We start from the raw sequence: 13,307 nt of genomic DNA, 5'->3' as shown, positions 1-13,307 counted from the left end.
AAGTGAATTTATTGCAACAACAAAACCAAAAATAGGATAAATTGGTTTCAATTTCCTTTTATAACAATCGAAAAGTACAAAGTTATATAGAATAGAAAATCTATCGAAAAGTATTTTGATTTTGCTATCGAACAAACTATTAATTAAAAGTCAATTTCGTTGGAAAATAGACGAAATGTGGACAAGAAATAAAATTTGTGTTTTGTATTTATAAAATGTTAATGAATTCCTATAGAAAAAGAGGTTTTTTTTATTTTGGTAAATAATAGTCGGAAAATAGACAAGAAATTGATTATTTTTTGTATTCATAAAAAGTTAATTAATTCTTATTAAAAACAGAAGATAAATTGTTTTAAATTTTGTTTGTAAAGTAGAAAAGAAATTGATTTTAACAAATAAATAATTGCAAAAACAAACTTATAACAGGATAAATTAATTAAGGATTTTTTTTGTTTATATTTATAAATTTTTAAAGAATTCCAATTAAAAGTATTAATTAATATAATAAGTGTATTAATTTCAAAAACATTTCAAAGAAATTGGATAAAATAGTCGAAAATTATGCAGGAAATGAATGTATAAAATGTTAAAGAATTCCAATAAAAGTCGATCAAATTGATATTTGTATTTTCATTTTTTTTTTGCAGAAACTTTTTAATTGAAACTACAAAAAAGAAACACAAAAAGTTGATTTTGATATGAAAACTGTTGTAAAGTACAAATCCAAATATAGTATTTCTTTATTCATAAAATTATGAAGAATTCCAATAAAAATATATGTATAAAAAAAATGAACGAAATATAATTTTTGTTTGTATTCTAATACAAAAACGTTAATGAATTCCAATAGAAATCGATCATAAAGATATTGGTGAAAATAAATGTTTTTTTTGCTTTTGTAAACTAATAATTAAAGAGTTCAAATTGAGGACAGCTAAGAAGATAGATATGTACAAATATGAGAAGAAAGGAAAAGAATAATTAATATTTGCGGAGAGAAAGAGAGAGAGATGTGTGCCAATAAAAAAAATCAAAATCGAGCGCGGATGTTACCAAAACAAATTGATTTCTAATTTCCATTCGATGAGGATCTTTGGTAATATAAAAATTTAATTATACCTTTTTAAAAGATTGTTTAATAATTTTACATCTCCCATTAGTCAAATGATTACATTTTTTTAAACAACTTGCAATTATTTAACTAATGTTTGTTAAAAAATATAAGTCAACTAATTTTGTCAATTGTTTAGCGCAAATTTAAATTTTACAATTATTTTAAATGTAACTTTAAGTTATTTTCATTTTAACTGTAGTTAATTTCAAAACTTCGACTTTTAAATAAGTCGATTATTTGTGAAATATTGAAATTTACAGATAATTTAGAATTATTATTTTTTTAAATAATATTAGCTACTTTCTTGCTAAAGTTTGTATATCCTAGTAAATTTTCAATTAAGTGGATTATTTATAATTGTATAACTTTAAATTTATAATTGTTATAATTTATGAATATAATCTTAAGTTATTGAATTTAGTTTATTGGTGATAATATATTGATTTTATAAATTATTTGTACACTTCTTGTTCTTATGAAGTATGAATTGAAAAATATTATTTCTTATAGCTTTGTAATTAAAAAAGAAATCAAGCAGCTGCTGTTTATTGATTACCTCCAATTTCATTTTATCTATATTATTTATGGTTGTACAGCTTGCGATTTAAAAGTTATATAAAATATATTAAATGTTAAAATTACGTATATTTATTTATTTATAGTTGTATAAAATTTAAAAATTATTTTATAAAAATTTAATAATGATTGTTAATCGAGTGCTAAATATTAATCTTATGACATTTTTTAAATTTTGATATTGATTAAAGTAGCAATTAGAAAATATTGTTTATTGTAACTTTATAATAAATCTAATTTAACAATTATTTATCATGACTTAAGGTTTAAAAGATATCTTATTTAAATTAATTGTAAATAAAAATATAATTAAATTAATTACAGTTTGAGTAATTATAAAAAGTTTACTGTAGTTTTGTAATTTCAAAATCTTTTTATAACAATTGTATCATAATTACTTTATGTTCATATATTGATTGATTGTACAACTTGAAATGTAATAGTTGAAGTAGACACTGAAGTAAATATAGTTTGATGAGACTTGTCATTTAAAGTTTGTTAAATTAAAAGATGTTTAATAAAAAATGAACATCGTTTGATAAATGTAATCTTAAGTAATAATTTATAAATTTGAGACTTACCAGCAAATACTGCAAGCAGTTGAGGGACTTTGCCCTTGAGGAACTTGAATCGATGCATCTCTTTCATTCTTGGTTCTCGTCTGTATGTGGGCTCTCCTCGAGTTAAGCTGCAGCAACAAGAAGAACACAGGGAATTGGTGATGGTTTAACTTCGGGCCAACTCTTCATACCACACGTGCGAAGCAGCAGCGTTGGCAAAGATTCGAGAATAAGAAGTGGCAATACGCACGCACACTGGGACAACAAACAAGTAAACAACAGAACGAGACGCAGCGGAGGAAGAAAATGGATGGTCGGATGGATGGAGATGTAAGAGCACAAGTTGGCTAACTAACTATAACTAAGAGTGCAGTTGTAGAGCTACTTAGTTTTATTTTTTGTTTGCAGTTTTTTTTTTGTGTTTGTTGGTTGGTTTCGGAGGTGGCAGTGGAGAGAGGTGATGACGGTGGGTATTTAAGCGGGATCAAGGTAGGCTTAATCTCGAGACTTCTATCTTTCTCTATCTATCTTCTTTTATTATTAGTGATTTAGAGGTGGATTTGAAGAGCAGGTAGTAGTGGTAGTATTTGGTAGTAGAAGGAGGTGGAGGCGGTAGAGAAGCGCGTTTTTCTTTTTTGTAATGTTCTGAATGCTTTCAGTTTTTTCAGAGGTCCGGTCCGATGCGCGAACCATCGCGGACTGCCGCAACCGACGCCGCCTCCGACGGCACTCGCGCGACGATCCTGCCATGACCTAGGTGAGGTGCACTGCACCGCACTGCACTGCAAACGCCTATTTTGGTCGATACACGCGCGCCACTTTACTTACTGCTAGTGCAAGTCCGAACCACCCTTCTAACAATAAACACCCTCCGCAAACAAAAGAAAAGCGACCGCATTTGCTTTCAATTTGTCCTTTGTAACCCTAAACCAGGGGTCGACAACCTTTTTTAAGTAAAGATTTTACCTGCTCCTTACCTTTACATACAACAATCCATCGGTCTAGAACCAATCAATTGTTTAATAACGAAAAGAGCCGCAACAATCAATCATAGGAGCTGAATGGGGCTCAGGAGCCGTGGTTTGCCGACCCCTCTCATTAACCATTAAACTAAATCCTTCAAAAAAACATCATCGCAACAGCTGATCTCGATCTAATATTGAATTCAGTATTTAATTTTATCTGACTATTACCTCTACATGCAACAATACATCGGTCTAGAACCAATTAATTGTTTAATAACAAAAATATCCTCAACAATCAATCAAATGAGCTGAATGCGGCTCAGGAGCCGGAGTTTGCCGACCCCTTAACTAAATCCTTCAACAAACATCATCGCAACAGCTCATCTCGATCTAATCTTGAACTCACTATTTTATTTTTTCCTCGACAAATATTTTTTCGTATCTCGCGGAAAAACACTCTCTGGCAAGGATTTAAGCACTTCCAAACAAACATTACGTGTTGCTTTTCCTTCTCTTAATGCTTGCAGTATGACGGTTTTAACTTCATTAATCTTGGTTTATGTGAATTGCAGCGATAAGAAAACATTTTATTATTATTTTTTGCCTTGTATAGACCAAATATTTTCGCTTCGTCTGTAATTTCTACCAAGATTCGTTTGCATCGTTTTATTAATGAAACTCCGAGAAACACGTTCACTTTAATCGAGTGGTTTTTCAGTATATTTAAACAGTTCCATGATAAATCAGGATTCTTTAATCGTTTCAAGTATCTTAATTATAGTCTCGAGCTAATTAACTCATTGAAACAAAGAAAATTCATTAGATAATCGCTAATTGAACTATTTTCTATATTGATATAATGTGAATAAACTTAATTGTCACTTAACTAAATAAAACTAATTAAAACAATGCAAGAATCATTAGATAATTACTAATTTTCTTCAGTGAAAAAATGTAAATAAAGTTAATTTTCACGTCTATAGATGAAACTAATTTCAAGTTAATTGAAACAAAACAAAAATCATTGGATAAATTGCTAATAGAACTATTTCTTAAAACTAATTTATGTATTAATAAAATGTGAGTAAACTGAATTTTCACATCTATATCTCAAATTAATTTCAAGTTAATTATAACAAAACAGATACTATTGGATAATTCTTAATTGAACTTCTTATTTTTATCAAGGAAATGTGAATAAACATAATTTTCACTTCTCTATCTAAAAGTATTCTTATTGAACTATTTATTTTATTAAAAGAATTATAATAAAAAAAAATGTATAAATATAATTTCCGTTTGACTGTTTGAAGCTAATTAACAAATGAAACATAAAATTTGTGTTTTAAATTATATTTTTTTTCTAACTTCAAGTTTTTAACGTAATAACAGTTATAATTAAAAAAACAAATTGAAGTTTCTTAATTGGCTTGTAAATTTCCATTGCATTAATTGCAATAAGCATATTTTCCTACTTTTATAATCTCATGATAAGATTGAGAGAATAAAAAAAATGAACAAAGCATATATTTTTATTCATTTCAATTCAACTATTTCTGTTTAAAGCACTTTCCATAGCATTATTTGATTTATCTCGAGTGGGTCAGCAAATAAAACCATATCGTTACGATTATATGCCATAACACAATTGTTGATTGAAGTGCACTTATTTATGACTTTATTCATATTTTTATTTTTGTTACAATTAATATTTGCTGACCCAAATACAATTTTCTTTTTGAAAATCTATTTAAAATTTTAATGACTTTTTAATATGTTTACGTCTCCTATTATTAACAACTTAATAATACCAATGGTCTAAATTCATTAATTATAATCATTAGTGTAAATACGAGTTATGCAACACAAATTGCGTTTAACTAATCGAGTGTTTGTTACGATTAACACTTCTTAATTGAGGCTGTAGCATTAAAATTTATCTGGTTTTAATAGTCTAAATTATATTAATCGTGGATGCATGCAGTCGTTGCGTGATGAAACTGCTTGATGATGGCTGTAATTCATTTTTTATAGTGTCATTAATCTCTTAATAGCCTATGTTATGCAAACTGATATACGCTTTTATAACGTGAACATACTGAACTAACAAACAATAATAATGTTTACATTCAACATAGGCAACTTTAAATACATGGCAGGAAATAAATTAAGTTTGTCATTAATTGTGTTATTTCAATTTATTTAACAATTAGATAAGTTTACTAACGTACACATTAGTTTAATATATGCTCGATAATACGTACTAAATGAATTTAGTTCTCAGGAGCGACTCGTTCATAAGTCTCTAAGATTCCAGTTAATTCAACTATTTTTTGTGAGCCTCCAAAAAAGAAAAAAAGAAGATATATGTCATATAAGTTCAATAGCAAAGTCTACGTTCGTGCGAACAAAGGAATGTGTGAACAAAACAATTATAATTGACAATTAACGCTTAATATGAGGCAAATTTATTTGTCAGTATGTAAGTCATTCGAGAGCTGTAAAAATAATTATAGTATTTCTGTATCCAGGTAGGCAACTTTAAATGCACGACGGAAAAACAAATTAAGTTTAACATGTAGGTTTTCACATTCTCCAATCCACTTAGCTCATGTCGTACATTAGGCAACTTTAATTACACAGCCGTAAAAATGGCAATTTCTGTTGTTTATCATTTGAAAACAAGCTTCAAAAAACGTTTTTTTTAAAGAATGAGTCATTAATTAATTATCCAATAAAGCTCTTGTTAAGTAAATTTAATCAAGTTTACACTGAAAATATCTGTATTCATGGTTTCACTATGTAATTTAAAAATGTGTTTTTTTTATCTAATTATTATCTAAGCCTATGTTAAATAAACCTAACCTTGCAATTAAAACGTGAATTTCTTTAGATTATAATTGGTTCTTATCAGCCAAGCCACTTTTGTTGGAATTTCTTTAATGTATTATGTAAATTCTTAACATTTCTATAAGATTTTTACATCAAATAAAGAACATTTTATTTCATGCAAACAAAACTAATTGAAATTTAAACAACTGTAAAGTGAAGTTAAGCAAGTTTACATACATTTCAATAATAGTAATAATTATGTTATAAACTTATTTCGCTCCAAACCCTAGTAATTTCTTTAGAATTTTTGTATTGGATTATAAAAAATTATCTATTACTATTGCAAATACAACAATAGTGTGGCTTTGATCAGTCCGGGTCCACTATAGTGCGGTTTGAAAATTTCAATACAAACGAAATTTTCATTCATAAAATAAAGGTTAATACACAAAATTATTATTTTTTTAAACATAAATAATCGGAGGTTTCCCTTTATTTGTGCGGTTTATTTTTGTATTTATTTAGTTCCTCGATTTGCCGGTTTCAAACAGTCCGCGCTATGCGGAAAAACCTCTCATAGTGCAGATTAATAGGTTTTACCAATATCCCACATATTTGAAACCGGATTAATCGACGAGTTTAAAACAACATAAAAATAAACGACACAAATAGACTTTTGTTGAATTAAGATAGTTTGATTTGAAAAAATTCAAATAGGGCTATAGTGATCGAAACGAGGTATTGATTTATACTAATTATATCTCAAGTAATTGAAAATAATGTAATCAAACATGAGACATATTTCCGTTCATTTCCTTACAAGTCCAACCACTTTTCTTGGAATTTTCTTATTGTGATACCGGAATTCAAGCTATTTCACCTCCAAACTAATTATTTAAGGAATAGAGTAATGTGGAAATAATTCCATACTCGATAATTACAAAATTGGAGAACATTAGAGCATTATAAATATGTTAGATAAACATAATAGTAACATATTATATAATTTTCAAAATTATGCATCACAAATAACAATTATTTCTAGTTGTAGGCAACTGTAACCACTAATGGAATGTTCTTATTCTCATATCGGAAGTCAAATTATTTTTGCCTATATAGAAATTAATTAACAAATTTCAAAGGTCGAGAAAAAAATATAATGTGATATAATTTGCGTATAAGATAACACAGATTATGTAATTTTGAAAATATTCATCCCATCCTTCTTCCTTCCACTACCCTTCTCATTTAGCTTGTGTCTCGCACAATTTCGCCAGTTTCCGCCGCGTGCTCAGTAGGGACTAAATGTAACACATAACATAGGGTAATAATATAAACAATTTCCAAATAATCATCATAATATAATTTCACAAAATCATCTGACAATTGTTACGAAATTATAGGCAACTGCAGTCGCTTTAAAATCGAAAGTTGTCGATCCGCAACGAATTGCTTGGCAACAAGCACGTGTCGCCTAATTGTTTACATGGAAACAGATGAATGCCTGCATCAATGACACACGCACAGTATGGATGTTAAATCACCGTCCATTTTCACAATAGGAAATATCCACGACGAAACGGATACAATATACAAATACAATTAAACGAATTTTTGTCTCTGAACGAAACAATAATAAAATAATACAAAATAAAAAAAACACAGGAAACTGATTCATTTCTATTTTTCTCTAGCCATTAAAAGCTAATTTATAATTATTTCCTACAAGCAACGAACTTAATTGCGATAATTCTCTTTTTGTATTGTTAGTTATTTATGTATTTTTTTATTAGTTTTGTACTTTTTTTTAAGCATGATATCTCCACTAGAGTTAACGCCCGAAAGTAACGCCAAATATTTAGTAAAGTGTCCATTGTCCAATTTGTTCGCAGTTAGATTTGTTCGTTAACCGAATATCTGTATTATTATTAATTGAACGTAGGAAACAATGTTATTAATAAATTGTAATTTTACAAGAGTTTCTTCACATAAAGTTCCAAATTTTTATATTACATATTTATAAAATTAAAATTTCTCAACGGAAATTAAGTGTGCTAAGTGTTCGTAGAGGTGAACGTAACGGAGTTACCTTTCTTTTAAATACTCTTTCTAAATTTAAATACTTTCGTCAATTTTTTTTTATTTGTTCGTTTCATTTTTTTTTTGCTACTATATATTTAATTTAATTTGTGACCTAAGTAGGCCTGAATCGGTATTCGGAAATTATAAGATCAAGAAAGCGAGCGGACGTAAGGTGACGCGTGATTAACTACTTACAAATTTTCGGAGGCGGGAAATTAAAAAACTGCTCTCACCGGAAACAATCTGCTTCGAAACTACTTCGAGTGTGAACGATAACCAGAATCTGGATTTACTTATATTATTCGTAATTTAAATTTCTTACGCAAAATTCGCGCACGTTGTGCAAACTCGGGTATATTAATCAATCCCTAATTGAATCTCCAAATACAGCCTCCGTTAACACCATACAAGCAATACAGTAGAAATGTATATAAAGTCAATACCTTTTGTATAAAAAAACCTCGAACAATTCTTTCCGATGCTGAAGAAAAATTTTTTTTTTCTTTAAACTATTGCGTAAACAATTGTCTTCTGGAACACTCTGACCACTGAACTGAAGTGTCGAAAATCGAGTCGGCGGGTTTTAAATATTTTTTTCTTTAGATAATTTTCGGTGATTATGAATTATGGATTTTCACGCTCAAAATTCCAGCCATTATCGCACAGTGCGTGTGTTTGAATTAATTTTAGTATTTTTTCCTTGGGTTTTTCTTTGGACATCGTTCGTTGCCACCAAATGAACGGTAATTAGATTTATTTCTATAATATTTCCTGTGATTTATTTCCATAATAAAAATAATAGCTACGCGAAAAAAGAAGTAAAAGCGAAAACCATTAGTTTTTTTTTGGTTAGTGAAGATTCAGCGAATTAAAGTTGCCAAAGTTTTTTTTTTAACAAGTAGTAGCGTGACGTAAACGTCCTTTCTTTTAAATTATGTTGAATCATTAATTATTTGCCGTGCATAAATTACGGGTCAATTTGTGACACAGATACAATTTAAATGTCAAATTTTCACATGAAAGTATTGCAAATACATATTCATCCGAGAGCGCCACCATTGGCATTGCGGAATGCGCATTTAACTAGTTTGTTTATTACAGTTAATTTATAAAAACAATCCATCGAGTCTTATAAATAATAGTCAAACATGTTGTGAAGCGGATATTACTGAATGAGTGATTGTTATTAAAATTGAAGTTATTTATAAGAAACATGTAAATAATTGTTATAATCTGTCGTGTAATGCAAATCATAGTTAAACAAGTTGTGGTGCGGATGGCTTTTTGAATGGGTGAAATATATACTAGAAATATATTGAATCTATTTAAGAACAAAGTAAGAATTTTGATTAGTATACTTTTACTATTTCTAGAATTATCCATCGAGTACTTCAAGTAATACTTAAACAAGTTGTGTCAGGGATAGTACTTGATACGAAAAGCATGTTAATAAAATATTTATAAGAAAAATGTAGATATTTGTTATTCTGTATTGACTATAGTTAAACAAGTTGTGTTGCGGATGGCTTTTTGAATGGGTCAGCTGTACTAGAAATATATTGAAGCTATTTAAGAAAAAAGTGAAAATATTGATTAATATATGTTTACTATTTTTGGAATTATCCATCGAGTACTTCAAGTAATAGTTAAGCAAGATGTGGCGCGGATAGTACTTGGTGATTGGTACTAAAAACATGTTAAGAAGCTATTTATAAGAAAAATGTAGATATTTGTTATTCTGTATCGACTATAGTTAAACAAGTTATGGACCGCATAGTACTTGAATGGGTACTAAAAGAAAGCTAAAGAAGCAACTTATAAGACAAAAGTAAATCTTTGTTATTATCGATCGACTACTTCAAATCAAAGATAACAGGTTGTGGTGCGGATGGCCTTTTGAATGGGTGATCTGTACTAGAAACATATTGAAGAAGCTATTTAAGAAAAAAAGTGAAAATATTGATTAGTATAATTTTATCATTTTTGGAATTATCCATTGAGTATTTCAAGTATTTCAAGCTATTTATAAATAAAAACTGTAGATATTTGTTATGTCTGTGTCACAGATGTTACTTGAATCGGTGATCGGTTGTAAAGACAAACTAACCATTTGTAGCGCAGATAATTGTTAAATGGATGATCGATACTGAAGAGAAACTATAAAATACATTCAAGATAAAAGTGTAAATATTTGTGGAATTATCCATTCAGTAGTATTAGTCAAGTATATTGTGGTGCAAATAGTACTTGAATGGGTTAACGATAGTAAAGACAAAATAAAGAAGTTATTAAAAAAAAATTGTTATTATACTTTATGATATTATTTATCAAATGATCCATTGAGTATTTTAAGTATTAGTTAAACAAGTCGAGTAATTGAATGGGTGACCGGTACTAAAGTTAAGCTAAAGAAGCTATTTAAGAGAAAAATTAATGGAAATATTTGTTATTATATGTTAATAATTTATGAAATGATGACCCATAGACTACTTTAAGTAATAGTTAAACAAGTAGTGGCTCGAATAGTAATTGGATTTCCCGGACTTTAAAAACCCTATTTTTTTGAAGAGATTTATGTAATTTGAAAACTGGGTATTAACCATGAATAACAGATTTTTAGCCTTGACTTAAAATATAAACCTGCATTCATTATTTTAATAATTTTGACACAGAATCGTCTGTGTTAAATACTAAGTTTCATGAAACTAAATAGCGTAAGTTCCGCGAGGACAGATTCAAAATTTGAGCTCTTTGACTGATATAATATTAGTTTGCTGGTGCAAAAGAAGAAAGGAATCTAATAAAATATATGTCAGAGAATACAAATATTCTGTTATCTTTATATATAAGCTTAGATTTTGGAAAGCAGGGATTTTGCGTGGGAAACAAGTGTATTCCATGGAATGAGCTGCTAACCACCAAATAAATAAACATACAATATAAGTTCCACCTTCAACTACTCTCAGTCTAAGAAAGGTGAAATTTCCAATAGGAAGAAGTCTTGCAAAGATGGAAAATCGACTGGCAACATTAATGATGAATGCGAAGTCTGTCTTGTTTTGTTTCTGTATGTTTATCATAACGAGTGACGAGGAGAATAAAAGTCTGGAATTGTTCACCTGCTACATCAGTTTCCACACTTGCGTTCAGACATATTATGTATGATTTTTGTGTATGCAAAGTTTGTAAACACTTGCAAAAGTGTTCCCGAAGAAAAAGGCACAAGAAAACAACCTTAAGAGAATAAGAAAAGAGAATTAAATAGAATTAGGTATGTATCATAAATTTTAATTATTTCGATTTTTTTGTTTTCTGCAAATAGAATTCGCATTCCAGGTTGGTTCATTCTGCAATAGAAGAAAATATGAAGATGATTCACAATTTTTTTGTTTAACGAGCACCTGGAATAATGAATAAATCGCATAACGAACAAAACAAATTGTAGCGCAAATGACTCGCTTAACGAGCGACGTTTCGCAAAACGATTGACGAGGAGAATAAAAGTCTCGCATTGTTCGCTTTCTACATCATTTTCCGCACTTGTGTTCAGACATATTATGTATGATTTTAGTCTGTGCAAAGTTTGAATACCCTTTCAAAAGTGTTCCTGTAGAAAAAGCCGCAAGAAGAGAATTAAAAAGAACTAGGTATGTATATTTTACATTTATTTATATGGGAAATATTGTTTCGCTTAACGAGTCTGGACGGTATTATTCTTGTTAAGCGAGGTTCCACTGTAATCGTTAAGTAAGTTGTTGAGCAAATACACTTGAATGAGTAATGTGTAGTAAAGACGAAGTAAAGAAATTATTTAAAACAAAAAAATAATTAAGTATTAATATACTTTAGTTGTTTATAATAATATGATCCATTGAGTATTTTAAGTAATAATTGTAATGTAAATACTAGTTGTTTATGAATAAAATGTAAATATAACACCTCACTCAATAAGTTCGTAGGATGACTAATAAATCAACAACTTTTGGGCAATATTCGACTTTATACATCAACATAGTCTCCTTCAAGAGTGATACATTCATTCGAACGCTTCTCCGACATTTTGATACTTTCTTGTACAACGATTTATCTTCGGCCTCAAAATGCCTCATTGTTTTGAAAATTTCAAAAGTAGCGTCACTAAAACCACTATAACTTGTGAACTAAACGTCAGATTGCCATGAAATTTTGACAGGTGTCGTCCGAAGGTTGGTACTTCAAATGGATTTGTCGATAGAGGCGCCATCTATATGTCATTCTGCGAACTTATTGAATGAGCTGTTATGTGATTCGTTAATTATTTACATGATCCAGATGTTCAAGTAATAGTTAAATAAGCTGTAACGCGGGTAATTCTTTAATACGTGATCGGTACTAATGAGAAAACTAAAGAATATATTTGAAGGAAAAAGTATTATACGTTAATTACTTAGAAAGTCATTAATAGAGTACTTTAATAGTTAAACAAGTGTGATGTCAATAATACTTGAAATGGGTGTTCTGTACCAAAAACAAATTATAGACAGATGATTATACGTTAAATATTTATTATCCCTTATCCCTTGAGCACTTCAGATAATAGTTAAACAAATTGTGATACGTATAGCACTTGAATGGGTGACAAGTGCTAGAGACAAGCTAAAGAAGATATTTAAGAAAAAAAAAATATGAGTTCAATTATTTATAAAATTATGTATTGAGTAAGTCATGTAATCTGACTTCAATGGAAAAGAAGTTATTTAAGAGATAAAAAGTACAGTAAATAAATGTGTAAAGAATGAATTAAATCTTTCTCGGATTAAGATTACAAATTGTAATCAACACGAGATAAAAGTAACAGATTTAAATCAATAAATATATTACGTAAAGTGCGCGATTATCACGTTTACTTTAGATTAGAAACGAGCGCACGGCGTGTTACTTTTTTTTAATGCATTTTCATGATTTCTGTTTCCATTTATTAATATGCCGGCAATTTGCGCCGGAAAGGAGAGAAGAGAACGAGAAATAAAAAGGTGCGCTGCTGTTAAAAGACTTCTTAGTCTTCGACGAAATTCACTTTCTAATTTATTTGCAGCAGGCCTCGTAAAGGGGATCAAGTTTGTGGAACGCGTTCGTTTTCAAGTTCACTTCGTTGAATACAGATTTTTACTGGAAGAAACCCTTTTTCCACTGTCATAT

At 29.1% G+C, this 13,307-nt stretch overlaps 1 protein-coding gene across 2 annotated transcripts in view; it reads right to left on the bottom strand.

Moving 5' to 3' along the window:
- Positions 1-13,307, bottom strand: part of LOC108564682 (facilitated trehalose transporter Tret1-like) — a 31,590-nt gene that overhangs the window by 16,390 nt on the left and 1,893 nt on the right. The window contains exons 1-2 of one of the 2 annotated variants that reach the window (XM_017923770.1): positions 2,442-3,005; positions 2,272-2,378 (exon numbers count right to left, since the gene is read on the bottom strand). In XM_017923770.1, coding sequence (XP_017779259.1) covers positions 2,272-2,338 — 67 coding nt within the window. In that variant the 5' untranslated portion in view covers positions 2,339-2,378; positions 2,442-3,005. Of the gene's footprint in view, positions 1-2,271; positions 2,379-2,441; positions 3,006-13,307 lie in introns of those variants that run through there. The other variant, XM_017923769.1, reaches the window with a different exon arrangement.

The sequence above is a fragment of the Nicrophorus vespilloides genome, unplaced genomic scaffold, assembly GCF_001412225.1.
Source record: "Nicrophorus vespilloides isolate i.1.1-1 unplaced genomic scaffold, Nicve_v1.0, whole genome shotgun sequence".
Lineage (NCBI taxonomy): Eukaryota > Metazoa > Arthropoda > Insecta > Coleoptera > Silphidae > Nicrophorus > Nicrophorus vespilloides.
The sequence above is the reverse complement of the archived record's forward strand: the minus strand, read 5'-3'. Positions and strand labels throughout refer to the sequence as shown.